Here is a 20858-nt window from a genome sequence, read left to right as displayed (position 1 = left end):
GAGCAGGATGAACTGAGCAGGATAAACTGAGGTCTGATGGGTTCTGCTGCTAGTCCATGATCAGCAGTTATACCGAGGTTATTAGTGTTTCCTGAGTCTCCACAGAGATATGAGCTTGGAGAGCTTTTAAGAGACCCCTATTTCATTGTAACCATAGTACTGTAGTAGTCTGGGTAACAGTCTGGTGAGCTATTATTCCATTCCTTGTAATGCTAAACATCTTTGGTATGACAGAGTGGAGTGGTATGTTAGCTTAACAGACTGGTACCCAGGCTAGTACTGTAGTATGTAAGCCAGGGTTTCCCCAACTCGGGCCTCAGGACCCCAAGGGGTACATGTTTTGGTTTTTGCCCTAACACTATACAGCTGATTCAAATAATCAACTAATCATTAAGCGTGGATCATTTGAATCACCTGTGTAGTGTTAGGACAAAAAACAAAACATGCACCCCTTGGTCCTGAGGACTGAGTTCAGGAAACACTGATTTTAGTCAATGGTTAGACCTAGCTAAAGATTACTGAAATAATACTCCCTACTCTACTCACCTGCACCATACAATTTAAATGTCACTGTCAATATGTGCTTTGCAGTGCAACCCACCACACCACCATAGAAAAACAATCACATCATTCAGAGCTCAGTACACCCAGGGAGCCATTACCACTCTTAGCAAAAGGTGCTCTTGATGGCATGACCTGCTCGTCATTCTAATGTTCTCTCCTCATCTCCCCAGTTCAATGTTTACTGGTCCCACAGCACAGGTCTCAGCTGCTGGCTCCCCATAGCCTGCCCTCTGTAATACAAGGCTTAATGCTCTACACAGAGGGAAATAACTCCGTTACGGAGTGGGAGCCTGTGTGTCTGGGCTTTCTCGCTGGCTTCTCATTGCTTGTGTTTACGACACAGGGGACTGGCTGTTCCCAGAGGCCTGCCTGCAGGCCCGAGACACAATCCCCCCCCACACCCCACAGCAAACCCAGAGCTCCAACGTCACAGCCAACTCCATGATGACTGACTGAGTCCCCGGAGAGCTAGGCATGCGTGTGTTTCGGTGTGTCTGTATTTGTGAGGTGCATGATTGCCTTAGCCTGTGTGATAGCAGTGTGGATGAAACCGATCCAAGGACATGAAGAGGGGTCATTCCCACTGTGCCTCTTGAACACTGGCGCGAGGAGGGGAGGATGATTTGCCACTCACAACCAATCACGTCACAGTGTGGGGCTCTTAAAGAGGGCCACAATGAGTCCTGTCTCCTACAGCCTCACATCATGTCTAAGCAGGTGCTCTGACATTCCACATGGGCTTAGACATCTCCATATGAACAGAGAATGAGTGGCAGGTCCAGAGTGGAGCTGGACCTGCTCCTCAGACCTTTGTGAGGCAGTGTGACGCTGGGGGGAGCCCATCACAACACTGCCTTAAGTGGATTTAGCAGATCAAAGGCTGGAAGAAGGAAGAGCACTGCCATACACTGGGGTATATCCACTGCAAGTGGACAATAAGACCTTTCATGAATTCTCTGGAGGTAATGGGGAGATTTGGAGCTGAAATGTGACGGGAACAGGACCTCTCCATGAGGTACACCATGCCAAAGATGGGACAAATAGTCCTTAAGGGTGTTCTCTGTTCTCTGGCTGTGTGAGCAGCTAACGCTGGCCAAGAGGGAGACACAGGTGAGGCAGAGCAGAAACACTCACGCTTGAAACGCACCACACACTGCCGCAAGGAACACAAAAGTTTGAGTGAACACCATCTGCAAACAACCACACACAGGGCATCACAGACACTCACAAATGGCTGGAGGGGAGGCTCAGGTGACGCTGGATGATTAGCGTGAGTACACACCTCTAGAACAAAAACATTACACACACACACACACACATTAGGGAGGCCACAGGTGAAGATAGTGAGTAACTTCAGCATGCCTAATCACCAATGTGATTTCCATCCTAAGTTGGTTACCCAGCCAAATACACACCATCTCACACTCTCCCCCTCTCGGCCTTTGAACTGTATGAACTAAACGCTAATGTGCCAAAGCCAATCACTTTTTTTCACCTTGAAGCGGAGGTTCAGAGAACCTAGCCGTGTCATTCCTGGCACACCTTAAACACAGCAGTGTGAAAACACCCACAGGTGACAATTAACCAGTCACTTCCTGCTGTCACACACAGTCTAGGAGCACAGCCTCATCTTATAGACGCCATATTTCACTACCACCTAGGAAATACAGCGTTCAGAACAAAATGGACGTGAACTTGTGAAAAGCATTATTCTGCTATTTCCTATGAGGACAGAGCAGGAGTCAGTGTAATAAGGATGATATATTTGGGCACTGCCTACAGGTGAATCTTTAGCATTTTATTTAACCTTTATTTAACTAGGCAAGTCCGTTAAGAACAAATTCTTATTTACAATGACGACCTACCCCGGCCAAACCCGGACGATGCTGGACCAATGCGCCCAGCATCCCATAGGATGTGCGCCGCCCTATGGGACTCCCAATCACGGCCAGATGTGATACAGCCTGGATTTGAGGGGGGGGAGACAGAATTTGAACACCATTGAACAGCATGTCCAATGAAATGAATAGGCTTTGCCCACATATACACATCAACACTCACTTAAGTTAATTCTCCAACCTCTTTTTTTTTTATCCTGTCGATTCTTTTCACACTATATGCCCGTTTTTCTTCCTTTGTCTTTTCCTCTTTCTAATGTACCTAATCAATGCTGTACTCCAACTGCAGAAAGGAGGGGAGAAACAATGAAACAAGGTTTAATGATATCCAATCCCAGAAACTGTCTGTTCTAGCTGAAGCTGTACACTCCAGCTGCGTCTTACAGTTGGAATAGAATTAGCTGAAGAGATCAAAGCAGACAGAGAGAGAGCGCAGACAGAGAGCGCAGACAGAGAGCGAGAGAGAGCGCAGAGAGAGAGCGCAGACAGAGAGCGAGAGAGCACAGACAGAGAGCGAGAGAGAGAGCGCAGACAGAGAGCGAGAGAGAGAGCGCAGACAGTGAGCGAGAGAGAGAGCACAGACAGAGAGCGAGAGAGAGCGCAGAGAGAGAGCGCAGAGAGAGAGCGAGAGAGCACAGACAGAGAGCGAGAGAGAGAGCGCAGACAGTGAGCGAGAGAGAGCGCAGACAGCGAGCGGAAGATAGCGAGAGCGAGAGCAGACAGAGAGCGAGAGAGCAGACAGTGAGCGAGAGAGAGCGCAGACAGAGAGAGAGAGCGAGAGAGAGCGCAGACAGCGAGCGAGAGAGAGCGCAGACAGAGATAGAGAGCAGTGGACAGACACTATCCAGTGTTTACCATCTCCCAGATAATAGAACAGGCCAGGTTATGTGTTATTTTTCCATTTGCCTGGTATTTATTTATAAATTAGCCTACATGTTAATGTTGTTTAAATATGGCCTTTTTGGTAGTCATTGAAACAAGTGTCACAATGTACCAATTGATACCAGATATACCAGGGCTCTCCAACCCTGTTCCTGGACAGCTACCCTCCTGTAGGTTTTCACTCCAACCCTGTTCCTGGACAGCTACCCTCCTGTAGGTTTTCACTCCAACCCTGTTCCTGGACAGCTACCCTCCTGTAGGTTTTCACTCCAACCCTGTTCCTGGACAGCTACCCTCCTGTAGGTTTTCACTCCAACCCTGTTCCTGGACAGCTACCCTCCTGTAGGTTTTCACTCCAACCCCAGTTGTAACTAACCTGATTTAGCTTTTCAACCAGCTAATTATTTAAATAACAACAACAACTTGGTAGGTGCTTATATTTGTCCTATTTCACAAATGTACAAGTGTGTATTATATGCATGTATGAATTGGAAATTTGTTTTTTTGCATATCCCAACTTTCCCAGGGACACCGTCGGAGAGTGGGGTCACGGCCAGGGTCAGCCATTATCAACGGCAACCCTGGAGCAATTAGGGTTAAGTGCCTTGCTCAAGGGTAGAGACAGATTTTTCTCCTTGTCGGTTCGGGGATTAGAACTAGCGACCTTTCTTTATTGACCCAACACTAACAGCTAGGCTAGGCTACCTGCCACCCTGTAACTATTAGAATCAGGTGCGTGGATCTGGGTTGGAGCAAAAACCCACAGCTCTCCAGGAACAGGGTTGTAGAGCGACTGAGATATACTATGCATTTACATTACATTTACATTTAAGTCATTTAGCAGACGCTCTTATCCAGAGCGACTTACAAATTGGTGCATTCACCTTATGATATCCAGTGGAACAACCACTTTACAATAGTGCATCTAACTCTTTTAAGGGGGAGGGGGGGGTTAGGAGGATTACTTTATCCTATCCTAGGTATTCCTTAAAGAGGTGGGGTTTCAGGTGTCTCCGGAAGGTGGTGATTGACTCCGCTGACCTGGCGTCGTGAGGGAGTTTGTTCCACCATTGGGGTGCCAGAGCAGCGAACAGTTTTGACTGGGCTGAGCGGGAACTGTACTTCCTCAGAGGTAGGGAGGCGAGTGGAGGAAAAATTAGACTGCCTCACATTGCCCTCCTCAGAATGGAGACTTTCTAGTTTCCTGAGACCTGCCAGTCTGTCCACATACAGGGCTCTTTCGCTTCCCAGTCTCACTACAGTCAAAGCTCATGTGGCCAGGAGAGAAGCACTTGAAACACAGCTGGTGCATCTGACAGTGAGCTTTGGTCCAGTGATTAGTGCTTCCACAGACAGCGCACTCACGCTCACGTTTGGGGAACTGTTTACGGGGCCCTCTGTTCACAGACTGAGTATTGCTGACAAGAGCCTTCTCTAGCATACTCAAAACTTTCTCTAATGTCCCACCCTCAGATACAGATTGGGCCTGTTCTGGTTCACGTCCACATCGAGAAAAAGATGACACATTAGGTCTGCTCTCAGGATCCACTTCCTCCTGGGGGGAGTCGAAGACAGCAGCCACCTGCTGTGAAAGTTGTGTTCTACATGCTTTACGCTCCCTTAACAGTTCATCCAAACGATCCTGTACCTCACTGGCTGTCCAGTCACGAAGGGGTTTGCATTTGAACACTTGGGCCAACTCTTTATCAGGACAGTTGCGTACAAACATGACTGCCAACTCTGAGCACTGATTGGGCAAGGTTCTACCCTCACTTACAAGGTACTGTTCAGCTGCCTCTGCAGCTTTGTTAAGCCTAATCCAGAAATGTAGTGGACCCTCATTAGCATATGGTCTCATTGAATAGAAATCAGCTAATGGCATACCTGAGTAGACAGTATCCCCAAAGTGTTGCTTGAGAACACTGAACACTGCCTTAACATCTGTGACAACAGGGTTGTTACGCATCCAGACTTTGGTCACATCCCGTGCCCTCCCCATGAGCCTAGACATCACCTCCCCAACATTCTCAGACCCAGTGTAACCCCTCTTCTCTAGGTAGACTCCCATTAGCTCCTCCCACTCCAGGACAGAGTACTTATCTGAGCCATCACCCCTGAAGAAAGGTGGAGCACTAACCTCTGACTTCACAACCAGATTCAGCTTGGACGCATCAATAAAAGTTGACCCACATTGTTCAGGCAGGGGAAACTGCTGGGATTGGTCAGGGGAATGGGCAGGAGAAAGACTTGAAGCCCCAGTCGGCAGGTCGCGGCACCAGTTTGTAGCGTGGTTCGTTCTGCGTTGTGTAATTTTAATTAGGACGCTGCCACAACTGACGGTCTGCTCGTTGAAATCTTTTTATTTGCCCTGCACACGAAGAGACGCGTGTGCACGAAGAGACGCGTGCGCTATGCGTAACCATATGAACTGTTAGCGGCTATGAGGAACCTAGCAGCTGAAATAAGGCTGTCAAAATGATGCACTAATGAGGGTCAGAGAACACAAGAAAATATTCACTTATACAAAAATGCATCAGCTTCCCTAGAGACATGCTGTAGTAAATGTATAATACGGTAACAAAATGATGCCGATTTTTCACTTTAAAATGTATGTCAAACAATGTGTGATGGCAACAACCGTCATTCGGTTACCAAACTTTGCATCTGCATTGTTCTTTAATTAAATATGTTTTAGTAAAATGTTCAAGTAGTCCTTGTATGGTTTGTTTAACTTTGAAATCATTGATATTCGTTTGGCATACCTTTTAAAGTGAAAAATCTGAGTCTCAGCATCACTCTGTTACCATGGAATCGCCTTACTGCTGAACTAGTGAAAATGTGTATACAGCTAGTTTTCTGTCACTGTTAGGCATCTCACACTACACCAAAACTCGAGGAAACTGTTGGGTGTCAAGTACGAGGCTTTTGAGTTGATGTATTTAATATGGCAAATTAAACACTCCACTCCTGATTAACATTTCATGGAAAAGTTATAATGAGTTAACATCTTCAATCCCAAAGCAAATAAAAAATGAAAAATTCAGTTGTAAGCATTAATATTGAGTCTGTCATGACAAGTATGCTTTCAAGTACCTGATTCAGTATAATGGACACATTTCAAACATTTAACAAAAGGTGTGCATCCTTAGCATTGCAAGCTATTGATTCTCACTCAATAGCCTCTCTCTGCCTCAAGTTGTTTACAGTCTAGGCCTAAATGGAACTGAGTTGCAGGAAATCTTAGTACTTAAAAGTTTGGAAATTATGAAAAGAAAAATGCTAAATAGGATTTTCATCATGCAGGAATCTAATAATTAACATTCTCTCCACAGATCTGACGAGTCTCCAAATCCCTGTATGAAATGCAAATGTCAGTACACAGAGTAATATCAATCCTCTCTCTTTTTTCCCCCCATAAGGGAGGGCCTGTGTCTCTGTCTCGTCTCTATACTGCTGGAGGAGGGACAGGTAGCTACTGCCTTTACTCTGGGGTTTTGGCTTTGAATTGAAGACAGAATAAAGAGAAAACGACTTCCTATGCAAGAATAATTGGGAAGTGTAATGCAGTCTTTAAAAGCTGTCTCGTTTTCCCCCGCAAATTCATCTCTATTATGACCTGGTTTGACATCATAATGGATTAATTTGATCACACCGCCTCAGAGGAGTGAGAAACACTTCTACCGCTGTTTTCTCTCCTGTTATTCTACTCTATTTTTACGACACCTTGATGAATTCATGCAGGGCCCAAAATTATAAATACACTGTGGATATCTGAATGGGACAATACATCAGCTGGAGTGTTTTGCTTGCACCTCTTTAAAATTCATCTCTGGTATGTGTGCGTGACTGGAGCCCTCAAAACCAAAAGGCAGAACTAGGCTAGTGTCTGATTGAGCCTATAGCTACAAAGGAAATAGTCAACTATTGAAGCTACTACATGAAACTGAAGTGAAGCAAAGTAATGTTATTCAAGTGACTTGTGTATTGCAATGAGTATCATGCCAGATTTATGCATATTTATGTAGAAATGCCACATCATGTCTATATGTCCTTCATCTTTGATGTATTAAAAACATGTGTGGTAAACTGGCCTATTCAACAATGGATAGGAGGAACCAGTATTTAACACTGTTCTATGACACATATGAAGACAACTAGACTGTCAAATAGACTGGGAGAAAAACAACAACGTGAAGTCATGGCAAACAGGGAATTAGAGCTGTGATGAGTGTCAACACTACCAGCACTGCGGCATAGTTACAAGCCTCCAACTGTTTGCTGCAGAACTATTGGTAATCTGATCATTTAGGATTCCACAGTTGTAAAGAGAGCCAAGGTGCCAGTGCCACATCTTTTCCTCTGAGGTTCCGGCCATTAATTCCACCAGGGATGTACAGTAACGGGTTTGCGTTCTGCATTAGGAGAAGACTGACGGCAGTCATTAAAAGGCTTGTTTCATTGTGGCTGCGGAGCTGCAATTCATCACAACAGCAAATAATACCATGGCATTATATTTAGGAGATGATCTCTAATACCACATCTCTGAGAGAAACATGGCTGTTGGTGCCAAACCCGCTAATGAATGTTGTGTCTTTGATACAAAGGTGGACTTGTGTCTAAACAACTAGATAAAGCCTTCAAACCTCTTAAGGATCGGACCATTTTTTTCAATTTTCGCCAAAAATGACATACCCAAATATAACTGCCTGTAGCTCAGGACCTGAAGCAAGGATGTGCATATTCTTGATACCATTTGAAAGGAAACACTTTGATGTTTGTGGAAATGTGAAATGAATGTAGGATAATATAACACATATCTGGTATGTGTTTGACAGGACCCGTGCCTCTACACCTGCATTGCTTGCTGTTTGGGGTTTTAGGCTGGGTTTCTGTACAGCACTTTGATATATCAGCTGATGTAAGAAGGGCTATATAAATAAATTTGATTTGGTAAAAAGATAATACAAACCAAAAAAATGTGTTTTCTTTTTTCTTATCTTTGAAATGCAAGAGAAATCCCATAATATAATATTGCAGTTTATGCGCAATTTAGATTTTGGACACTAGATGGCAGCAGTGTGTGTGCAAAGTTTCAGATTGATCCAGTGAAGCATTGCAATACGGCACAGTATGTGCATTTTCAAATACATAACTATAGAGAACATACAAAAATTATATGGCATTACAAAATTTAAGTTTACACTCTCCCAGGAATGTCATACATGATGGATCATTGGCTTATACACTAACTTTCACACATCTAGATGGCCGGGCGGGGTGGGTGCGGGGTGGGTGTGCCAGAGACAGCAGGGGTTCAAACTGTAGAACCCAGTTCCTACATTTTAATATAAAAATGTATTTTATTTTTAAAAAACGATGCTACATTTGATCTCTGGGACCCTCAGGATGACAAGAGCAAGATTACTGAATGTAAGTACATTATTTACCTTCAGAGGTGAATGTATCAAACCAGTTGCCGTGATAAGTTGTTGTTGTGCACTCTCCTCGAATAATAGCATGGTATTTTTTCACTGTATTAGCTACTGTAAATTGGATATTGCAGTTAGATTAACAATAATTTAAACTTTCTGCCCATATAAGACATGTCTATGTCCTGGAAAGTTTGCTGTTACTTACAACTTCAATCCGGTCACATTGGCGCACGTTAGCATCAACCGTCCCGGTATAGGGACACTGATCCCGTAGAGGTAAGGAGCTTTGACAGGACTCATGGTTAAACAACCACACACACAAAGGAAGTAGCAACAGAGATTTACAGAATCGCTTGGGTAAAGTGTTGAGCAGCTGACATAAAATGAGAATTCAACAGGTTCTTGGAACAGTGTGTTGGCTCTCTGAGAGCAACTGACAATTTGGTATGGAACTACCTACTGTAGCATTGTGAATAAGCTTTGTTCTCTGTCTTTAGGCGGTACAACTCCTCTCCCCAGCACTGTTATTTAAAGTGTGGTCCTACATCTTTTGGTAGTTTGAAGCTTGAAGTGTGGTCCTATCTTAGAGCAGTTTGAAGGATAAAATGTTCTCCTACCTTGGGGTCGGCAGTGAGCAGTTTGAAGGATAAAATGTCCTCCTACCTTGGGGTCGGCAGTGAACAGTTTGAAGGATAAAATGTGCTTCTACCTTGGGGTCAGCAGTGAGCAGTTTGAAGGATAAAATGTCCTCCTACCTTGGGGTCAGCAGTGAGCAGTTTGAAGGATAAAATGTCCTCCTACCTTGGGGTCAGCAGTGAACAGTTTGAAGGATAAAATGTTCTCCTACCTTGGGGTCAGCAGTGAGCAGTTTGAAGGATAAAATGTGCTCCTACCTTGGGGTCAGCAGTGAGCAGTTTGAAGGCCTCGTAAACCTGTTTCTCCTTCACTCCTCCTCCCAGGTCTAGGAAGTTGGCCGGTTTCCCTCCATGGAGGTCGATGATGTCACACGTGGCCATAGCCAGACCAGCCCCATTCACTGTAATGGCAGGTCAAAGGTGAAATTAAACCACAAATAAAGGTGTTACTGGTCTCAGAAAACAGAGAAGGGCCTTTAAAGTCCAGAGCATCCCTTCAAAATAGTTGCTGCGCTCATCGCAAAGTTAGATGATAATCGATGATACCGGAATCCCATACTCCAATGAAGTTAGATTTCCCACATTAGTCAAAATGAAGTTGAGAATTCAAACATAAACCCTTGAGAGAAAACTGTGACATTGAAAAGTAGTTGGGATTTAATTACAATAAACATTACCTAATACAATCATTAAAACAAAAACATAAGAGCGCACAGTGAAATCAATGAGTAAATGATCTAATGAAGAGGGAATAACAAATAATCTTTAGAGAATTTAAAGCTTTAAGAGGTCAACTGTTAAAACTCATCTAATGAGGATATTTAACACTTGAAGAAGTTGAGAAGCGGAGGGAAACGTGATTACGGCAACACTCTTGACTTCAGAAAGCAAGTGTTGATTAAAAGAAGTTCTGTCGCACTAGCGTTGGCCCGTATTATCAGGCAGCCTAATGAGAGCATCCCTATCCCGCTGGGTTGCTTGGTGCTGTGTTGCCAGGGAGCCAAGTGATTCAGCCGCTTCCTGCTGAAGCCAACATGCCTCTCTATAAATGTCTTATCTCATTTGGGTTATCAGCGCTAAGCCTGCATCCTGGCAAGCGCCCCCTACAGAAGTCTCAATAAAAGGAAACTGGTTTTAACAGCTGTCACTTTGGTGGGTTACAGAGCTTTTAAGGAGCCCATCAGCTCTGAGCTGTTGTCCTGTAGGAAAGGCTGGGCACGGGAAAGAGGCACTAACCGTGATCTTACTGCCACAGCGTTTATGAGGCTGCAGGGCAACCAGGAGATACTCCCTAGCAGCCCAGAATTACACTATAAAGCTTTGATTTATGACAGGGGAGACCTATAATGAGAATGCTAACAATCCAGCTCACTGGAGACTTTTTATTATTATGGCTAATTAGAAAGAATTGGTTACAGCGTCCTCCTTCTGGAGTCGTTAGAAAGCTGCTTGTTAATTTGGACTGGAGAGGAGCCCAGTCAGCCATTCCAGTTGGTGGGTTAGCCATGGCTAAATGCATAGAACATGCATGTGTGTGGACAGTGGACAGCCATAAACCAGAACTCACCAAAGCAGGCAATGTTTCCATCCAAGCCAATGTACTTGAGGTCCCATTTGGCTGCCTCCGTCTCTGTGGGATCGCTCTCTGACATGTCGTCCATGGCAAAGACGGCTTTTTGACGGAACTCTGCGTTATCGTCAAAGTTGATCTTGGCATCAAAGCACACCACTGAAAGAAGGGAGCGAGAAAGAGGAGAGAAAGAGAAGACAGAGCGAAACATAAATAGGAAGACAAATAGATGAGGATATGAAATGGAAATGTAATTAACATTTCTAACAATGTTTTTTTTTATAATTTTTTTTTATAAATGTGGCAAGTGACCTCATCCTATTAGACTTAATTACTTCAGTATTTGTAATGGTGAAGCTCATGTTTATGTATTTGACAGTGCCTCTAAGGGAGAATATATTATTTGTACACTTCACAAGGTGCAGTTCAAAGAAACTGTAAGCTAAATGTTAACTGCAAACTTCAGATTTTCATTAAGGGTTGATTATCAGTGGAGCTACTTCAGGTTTCTTAGCATTGCAGGGCTGAAATCCTGAGGTGTGCTCCTTGTGGATTTGTACTTTGTGAGGCCCACTATATACCATAACCATTTACACAAGGGTGATTGGAGCCTTCATCTATCAATACTCTATAACAGCCTGGAGGACAAATGACAGTAGTGGTACACGGGATCCCCATGGAACCAACGGTAAATTCACTATGTAATGGCTCATCTCTGATATACTACCTGGGCTGAAGCTCCCAAGAGTAATAAAGGTGACGCGACACACACACACAGCCCACACAAACATACAGCCCCACACACACACACACACACTAGGTGGAACCAAAATAAATGGGAAAAAAACTTAAACAGCAGCTAAGTGGAGTCTCCTGGAGCTGCTTTATGTGACCAACTTCAGTTCAACAGTGTTCAATTTGACACTCTTTTCTGTCTAGTCTTAGTCATTATAGTCATTCGAATAATGATTTAGTCTAGTTATCAAAATGGAAAAGACAGTGGGCCATTTTAGTAACATGACATTTGTATTGCTTCATTAACCTATAGTAAACAATCACCGACTTCCATGTGCACAAAAATACATAGCCTACCAACATATTTTTCTGCATAACATCCTATTCTCTTCCCAAAAGAAGAAAAATGACAAACATGCATAACAATAATATTATATAAGAATTATCTGGCCATGTACATTCCTAATTCAGCCTACATAGAAGATGCACATTATATACAAAACAAACAGACACACACAAATGCAGAGAGACAGAGACCAAGAGAGAGAGAGACACATTTGTTCTACATAGCATATTTCTATCTGAACATTCCAAAACATTGTGTCCTTTTGAAATATCTGGCTCATTGTTCTATCTGTGGCTACGCCTTGTTCTATCTGTGGATACACCACTGAACACAAATATAAATGCAATATGTAAAGTGTTGGTCATGAGCTGAAATAAAATATGCCAGAAATGTTCCATAAGCACAAAAAGTTTCTCTCAAATGTTGTCCACACATCTGTTTACATCCCTGTTAATAAGTATTTCTCCTTTTCCAAGATAGTCCACCTGACAGGTGTGGAATATTAAGAAGCTGATTAAATAACATGATCATTACACAATCCTGGGGACCGTTTTTTTGTTTCACAACACAATGCCATGTCTCACGTTTTGAGGGAGCATGCAATTGGCATGCTGACTGCAGGGATATCCACCAGAGCTGTTGCCACAGAATTAAATGTTATTTCTCTACCAAAAGCCACCTCCAACATTTTAAAGATGGTGGCAGTGTGTCCAACCAGCCTCACAACCGCAAACCACATGTAACCACGGCAGCCCAGGACCTCCACATCAGGCTTCTTCACCTGCAGGATCGTCTGAGACCAGCCACCCGGACAGCTGATGAAACTGTGGGTTTTCACAACCAAAGAATTTCTGAACAAACTGTTCGTTGTCCTCGCCAGGGTATTGACCTGACTGCAGTTCGACGGCATAACAGACTTCAGTGGGCAAATGCTTACCTTCGATGGCCACTGGCACGCTGGAGAAGTGTGCTCAGATAGCGTGTATGGTGTCATGTGTGCAAGCGGTTTGCTAATGTCAATTGTGAACAGAGTACCCCATGGTGGTGGTGGGGCTATGATATAGGCAAGCATAAGCTACAGACAACAAACACAATTGTATTTTATTGACGGGAATTGGAATGCACAGAGATACCGTGACGATATCCTGAGGCCCATTGTCGTGCTATTCATCTGCCACCATCACCTCACGTTTCAGCAAGATAATGCACTGCTCCATGTCACAAGGATCTGTACACAATACCTGGAAGCTGAACATGTCCCAGTTCTTCCATGGCCTGCATACTCACCAGACATGTCACCCATTAAGCATGTTTGGGATGCTCTGGATTGACATGTACAACAGCCTTTTCCAGTTCCTGCCAATATCCAGAAACTTTGCACAGCTACTGAAGTGGTGTGGGACAACATTCTACAGGCCACAATCAACTCTATGAGAAGATGTATCGTGCTGCATGAGGCAAATGGTGGTCACACCAGATACTGACTGGTATTCTGATCCACGCCCCTACCTTTTATTTAAGGTATCTGTGACCAACAGATGCATATCTGTATTCACAGGCATGTGAAATCCATAGATTAGGGCCTAATGAATGTACTTCAAGTGACTGATTTCCTTAAATGAACTGTAACTCAGTAAAATCTTAGAAAATGTTGCATGTTGCGTTTTTATTTTTGCTCAGTGTAGAATCTGTTATGAACAGAATGGACAAAGTTTTGTAGACTTTACCCTTTGCCAAAGTTTTAAAAAATTGCGTTATTGCATACACGCACTTCACAGAATAGGATTCACAGATTCTCACGGACAGATGAAACGGCAAGAATCTGTCCAGGCTCATGTAAAATTATGTGATTACCAGCAGCAGTAATTCCTGGTTTTGGGTTTTCGTCTTTGATTATTTGGACGAGTCAGGATTGGGCGAAGGGTTTGGCCAAGAGTTTCCGTTTGCCAGGAAGGAGATTTCTCTTCCTTCCTTTGCATGAAGGTAATCACAATTGTTAATGTAATTCCCCCAGAAGTAAAACAGGAAATTACACATTTTCACAATATTATTCTACTTCTGGGTACCCGAGATTAGGCATTCCCTAACGGAAATATGCAAATACATGCCAGAACGCGCCAATAGGATCTCGCTAGCTCGTGCTTGACTCTGCGCACCTCCTTGCTTGCTCTGCTACCATTGGAAATAACAGGCTGTGGTTTATCTTGGGTTAGTTATACAAATATTTGGTGCAGCCTAAACAAATGACTAACAGGCCGGTCCGCAAGTAGCCTAGTTTTAGAATGGCCCGCGATACACGTTAGAAAGACAAACAATGTAGTGCCGGTATTATGGGACATGTCTTTTGAACGGTAGCCTAAGGGCTAGAATAAAAACGTTTTCTCTGAAGAAAAGAGGGAGTCTAGAATAAGGAACCAGAACAGACTACAAATTTAAAAGACAGCCTACTTTTCTATAGCCTACTCAAGGGAGAGAAAAACCTAGCTAGACTGTTGTTTTACTATTCAACTCAATTCTGCTACTGTTTTTAATTTTGTAAAAGCAACTTATGTTTCTTAACCAGACAAAGGGTAGCTAACTAGATGGCTAGTGGTGACTGGTTAGCTAAGGTGAAGCAAGAGAGTCGCATGCGATATGTATAATCAGAGGCAGAGCCGGGGTGGAACCTGTCTGCCCACACTCATTGCTTGCTCCCTCGCAGCTCACCACCTGATTTAAGCTGTGTTTGCCGGGTGTGACTTGTCCTTCCCACTTAACGAAACTGCGCTGTGCATCTGTGCTGCTAATATTAATTGTGCTTATCACTGAAAAGTGATAAGCTCTCAATCTCTCCAAAAACTCTTGCTCAGTCCACTTACTAGTCAATTTTTTTGTCACAGAGATCATTTTGGCTCGTTTTAGTCAACTTTAGTTTAGTTATATTTTTTTGTGTCTATTTTGTAAGTTATAGTCTCATCAATTGCCCCTGAAAAATAGGTGTTTGACAAATATTTTAGTCACTATTTTTGTTCACGAAATTAACACTAGTACATTTTCAGAGATGAACAGTAATTTGGTTTTACCGTCCCTCTGGTGATGAGCGTTCAGTTACACTGAAATGAAAGTCAAAATAATAGACCAAAGTGGGAAAAGACATGCAGTACCTTTCTGCCTACAGTGATGTTCTTCAGTACTGTGGTTTGTTGTTTAAACTCGACTGAAAAACAGACATCCATGGTACTTGATTCCCTTCCCTCGTTGAATATGTACAAAATGAAGAACAAGTTGATCTACTTTCAATGTGAGTCTACAGAAACACTGCTTCTGCCTTGCTAGTACAGCTTGGTTGTACACAACAAATTAATAGACCTCTCATCAATATTCATAAGCAATTATTATACTAAGCTACAATATGTTATTTTCTTGTCACTCTCTGATGAACCAGATCTATAACAAGAACTTGTTTCATAACAATGTATCGAAAGTTGTGGAGAAGCAAACTTATGTCATCTATCAGTTTATCTGTCTGAGTTTTACTCAAGAGGCAATTAGTTCTGGATTTAATTCAGGATAGTGTTATGCTACAATATACAGTATACCTAAAATCCCATAATACACTCCCATGGTGAGAGAGCAAATGAAAGAGAAAAAGAGAGGGAGAGAGAACAAACACAGACAGATGCAGATAAATAGAACTTCTGATATGTAGACACTAGAAAGAGGAAGGAAAAAAAAGAGTCATACCTTGTCCTTCGGGAGTCTCTCCGAGAGGATTGACTTCAACTTGAGTGGCGTCGACTTTCAGGAACAGATCATAGAGCCTCTTAATCTGATCTGCAGCCTGTGAGTTCCACAGAGGACAGTAATTACCCAACAATACGCCTCTGAACAGCAGACCCGCCAAGGCCACTCAGCACCACGCACACGCTAAATAAAACATGGCAAATCACCTTTTAAACACATGTAAAAAGGTGATTTTGTCATGTTTTATTGAGTGTGTGCGTGGTACGGAGTGCCCTTGGTGGGCCTGCTTCTCAGCCTAGTGTGTGAGTGTGTTCGCTCATGTGTGTGCAGGTGTTGAATTTTTTATTTTTATTACCAACTTTTTCAGGGGTTCTGACAACCCAATATTCTCGAACTAACATGACGCAATAAGCCTTTAGCTCATACTATACAATATATATATATATATATATATAGTTGAAGTCAGAAGTTTACATACACTTAGGTTGGAGTCTTTAAAACTCGTTTTTCAACCACTCCACAAATTTCTTGTTAACTTCTTATGGCTGCAGGGGCAGTATTGAGTAGCTTGGATGAAAGGTGCACAGAGGTGCCCAGAGTAAACGGCCTGCTCCTCAATCATAGTTGCTAATATATGCATATCATTAATACTATTGGATAGAAAACACTCTGACGTTTCTAAAACTGTTTGAATTATGTCTGTGAGTATAACAGAACTCATATGGCAGGCAAAAACCTGGGAAGAAATCCAACCAGGAAGTGAGAAATCGGAGGTTGGTCGATTTTCAATTCATTGCCTATTGAAAACACTGTAGGATATGGATCTGTTTGCACTTCCTACGGCTTCCACTAGATGTCAACAGTCTGTAGAACGTTGAATGAAGCTTCTACTGTGATGTTGAGCCGGATGGGAGCTGTTTGAGTCAGTGATCTGGCAGAGAGCCAGGTCCTGGTCACACGCATTCCACATGATATCGACTTGCATTCCATTACTTCTATAGACACAAAGGAATTCTCCGGTTGGAACATTATTGAATATTTATGATAACATCCTAAAGATTGATTCTATACTTAGTTTGACAAGTTTATTCGTAATTCCTGTAATATAACTTTTTGAAGTTTTCGTCTGACGTTCGCCTGGACCTGCACGAGCATTTGGATATGTGTACTAAACGCGCTAACAAAAGTAGCTACTTGGACATAAATGATGGACATTACCGAACAAAACTAAAATTTCTTGTGGAAGTGGGAGTTCTGGGAGTGCATTCCGACGAAGATCAGCAAAGGTAAGTTAAGATTTATAATGCTTTTTATGAGTTTTGTTGACACAATTTGGCGGGTAACTGTATGGCTTACTTTTGTGGCTGAACGCTGTTCTCAGATTATTGAATATTGTGCTTTTGCCGTAAAGATTTTTGAAATCTGACACAGCGGTTGCATTAAGAACAAGTGTATCTTTAATTCTATGTAAAATATGTATCTTTCATCAAAGTTTATGATGAATATTTATGTTATTTGACGTGGCTCTCTGCAATTTCTCCGGATATTTGAGGCATTTCTGAACATGGCGCCAATGTAAACTGAGGTTTTTGGATATAAATATGAACTTAATCGAACAAAACATATATGTATTGTGTAACATGAAGTCCAATGAGTGTCATCTGATGAAGATCATCAAAGGTTAGTGATTAATTTTATCTCTATTTCTGCTTTTTGCGACTTCTGTCGTTGGCTGGAAAAATAGCTGTGTTTTTCTGTGATTTTGCGGTGACCTAACATAATCGTTTGTGGTGCTTTCGCTGAAAAGTCTATTTGAAAATCGGACACTTTGGTGGGATTAACAACAAGAATACCTTTAAAATGGTATAAGATACAGGTATGTTTGAGGAATTTTAATTATGAGATTTCTGTTGTTTGAATTTGGCGCCCTACACTTTCCCTGGCTGTTGTCATATCATCCCGTTAACGGGATTGCAGCCATAAGAACAAACTATAGTTTTGGCAAGTCAGTTAGGACATCTACTTTGTGCATGACAAGAAATTCTTCCAACAATTGCTTACAGACAGATTATTTCACTTATAATTCACTGTATCACAATTCCAGTGGGTCAGAAGTTTACATACGCTAACTTGACTGTGCCTTTAAACAGCTTAGAACATTCCAGAAAATGATGTCATGGCTTTAGAACCTTCTGATAAGATAATTCAAATCAAAGTTTATGTGTCACGTGAGCCGAATACAACGTGTAGACCTTACAGTGAAATGCTTACTTACAGACTCTAACCAATAGTGCAAAAAAGGTATGAGTGAACAATAGGTAGGTAACGAAATAAAACAACAGTAAAAGTGCGGACAACAGCTCAGTGCGGATGTGGCCTGTAAACAATGGCTTCTGGTTGGGGTATGTACAGTGGGGAGAACAAGTATTTGATACACTGCCGATTTTGCAGGTTTTCCTACTTACAAAGCATGTAGAGGTCTGTAATTTTTATCATAGGTACACTTCAACACTTCAAAATCCAGAAAATCACATTGTATGATTTTTAAGTAATTTATTTGCATTTTATTGCATGACATAAGTATTTGATCACCTACCATCCAGTAAGAATTCCGGCTCTCACAGACCTGTTAGTTTTTCTTTAAGAAGCCCTCCTGTTCTCCACTCATTACCTGTATTAACTGCACCTGTTTGAACTCGTTACCTGTATAAAAGACACCTGTCCACACAATCAAACAGACTCCAACCTCTCCACAATGGCCAAGACCAGAGAGCTGTGTAAGGACATCAGGGATTAAATTGTAGACCTGCACAAGGCTGGGATGGGCTACAGGACAATAGGCAAGCAGCTTGGTGAGAAGGCAACAACTGTTGGCACAATTATTAGAAAATGGAAGAAGTTCAAGATGACGGTCAATCACCCTCGGTCTGGGGCTCCATGCAAGATCTCACCTCGTGGGGCATCAATGATCATGAGGAAGGTGAGGGATCAGCCCAGAACTACATGGCAGGACCTGGTCAATGACCTGAAGAGAGCTGGGACCACAGTCTCAAAGAAAACCATTAGTAACACACTACGCCGTCATGGATTAAAATCCTGCAGCGCACGCAAGGTCCCCCTGCTCAAGCCAGCGCATGTCCAGGCCCGTCTGAAGTTTGCCAATGACCATCTGGATGATCCAGAGGAGGAATGGGAAAAGGTCATGTGGTCTGATGAGACAAAAATATAGCTTTTTGGTCTAAACTCCACTCGCCGTGTTTGGAGGAAGAAGAAGGATGAGTACAACCCCAAGAACACCATCCCAACCGTGAAGCATGGAGGTGGAAACATCATTCTTTGGGGATGCTTTTCTGCAAAGGGGACAGGACAACTGCACCGTATTGAGGGGAGGATGGATGGGGCCATGTATCGCGAGATCTTGGCCAACAACCTCCTTCCCTCAGTAAGAGCATTGAAGATGGGTCGTGGCTGGGTCTTCCAGCATGACAACGACCCGAAACACACAGCCAGGGCAACTAAGGAGTGGCTCCGTAAGAAGCATCTCAAGGTCCTGGAGTGGCCTAGCCAGTCTCCAGACCTGAACCCAATAGAACATCTTTGGAGGGAGCTGAAAGTCCGTTTTGCCCAGCGACAGCCCCGAAACCTGAAGGATCTGGAGAAGGTCTGTATGGAGGAGTGGGCCAAAATCCCTGCTGCAGTGTGAGCAAACCTGGTCAAGAACTACTGGAAACGTATGATCTCTGTAATTGCAAACAAAGGTTTCTGTACCAAATATTAAGTTCTGCTTTTCTGATGTATCAAATACTTATGTCATGCAATAAAATGCAAATTAATTACTTAAAAATCATAGAATGTGATTTTCTGGATTTTTGTTTTAGATTCCGTCTCTCACAGTTGAAGTGTACCTATGATAAAAAATTACAGACCTCTACATGCTTTGTAAGTAGGAAAACCTGCAAAATCGGCAGTGTATCAAATACTTGTTCTCCCCACTGTATGTACAGTCACTGTGGGGACGACATCCTCGATGCACTTATTGATAAAGCCAGTGACTGATGTGGTGTACTCCTCAATGCCATTGGTAGAATCCCGGAACATGTTCCAGTCTGTGATAGCAAAACAGTCCTGTAGTTTAGCATCTGCTTCATCTGACCACTTTTTTTATAGACCGAGTCACTGGTGCTTCCTGCTTTAATTTTTGCTTGTAAGCAGGAATCAGGAGGATAGAGTTGTGGTCGGATTTACCAAATGGAGGGCAACATCATTTGAGTCAATTGGAGGTGTACCTGTGGATGTATTTCAAGACCTACCTTCAAACTCAGTGCTTCTTTGCTTGACATCATGGGAAAATCAAAAGAAATCAACCAAGACCTCAGAAAATAAATTGTAGACCTCCACAAGTCTGGTTTATCCTTGGGAGCAATTTCCAAACACCTGAAGGTACCACGTTCATCTGTACAAACAATAGTACGCAAGTATAAACACCAAGGGACCACTCAGCCATCATACCGCTCAGGAAGTAGATGCGTTCTGTCTCCTAGAGATGAACGTACTTTGGTGTGAAAAGTGCAAATCAATCCCGGAACAACAAATGACCTTGTGAAGATGCTGGAGGAAACAGGTACAAAAGTATCTATATCCACAGTAAAACGAGTCCTATATCGACATAACCTGAAAGGCCGCTCAGCAAGAAAGAAGCCACTGCTCCGAAACCGCCATAAAAAAGCCAGACTACGGTTTGCAACTGAGCATGGGGCCAAAGATCATACTTTTTAGAGAAATATCCTTTGGTCTGATGAAACAAAAGTAGAACTGTTAGCCATAATGACCATCGTTATGTTTGTTTGGAGGAAAAAGGGGGAGGCTTGCAAGCCGAAGCATCATGTTGTGGGGGTGCTTTGCTGCAGGAAGGACTGGTGCACTTCACAAAATAGATGGCATCATGAGGGAGGAAAATGATGTGGATATATTGAAGCAACATCTCAAGACACCAGTCAGGAAGTTAAAGCTTGGTCACAAATCGGTCCTCCAAATGGACAATGACCCCAAGCATACTTCCAAAGTTGTGGCAAA

The 20858-nt window shown here is 42.9% G+C and overlaps 1 protein-coding gene across 1 annotated transcript in view; it reads right to left on the bottom strand.

The window, feature by feature from the left end:
- suclg2 (succinate-CoA ligase GDP-forming subunit beta) overlaps positions 1 to 20858 on the bottom strand; it is a 159531-nt gene that overhangs the window by 64045 nt on the left and 74628 nt on the right. Inside the window, exons 7-9 of the mRNA XM_071372269.1 lie at positions 15786 to 15882; positions 10979 to 11140; positions 9670 to 9812 (exon numbers count right to left, since the gene is read on the bottom strand). Coding sequence (XP_071228370.1) covers positions 9670 to 9812; positions 10979 to 11140; positions 15786 to 15882 — 402 coding nt within the window. The remainder of the gene's footprint in view (positions 1 to 9669; positions 9813 to 10978; positions 11141 to 15785; positions 15883 to 20858) is intronic.

Source organism: Salvelinus alpinus, chromosome 2, assembly GCF_045679555.1.
Source record: "Salvelinus alpinus chromosome 2, SLU_Salpinus.1, whole genome shotgun sequence".
Classification (NCBI taxonomy): domain Eukaryota; kingdom Metazoa; phylum Chordata; class Actinopteri; order Salmoniformes; family Salmonidae; genus Salvelinus; species Salvelinus alpinus.
Note: the sequence above shows the minus strand (reverse complement) of the source record. Positions and strands in the feature narration are given on the sequence as shown.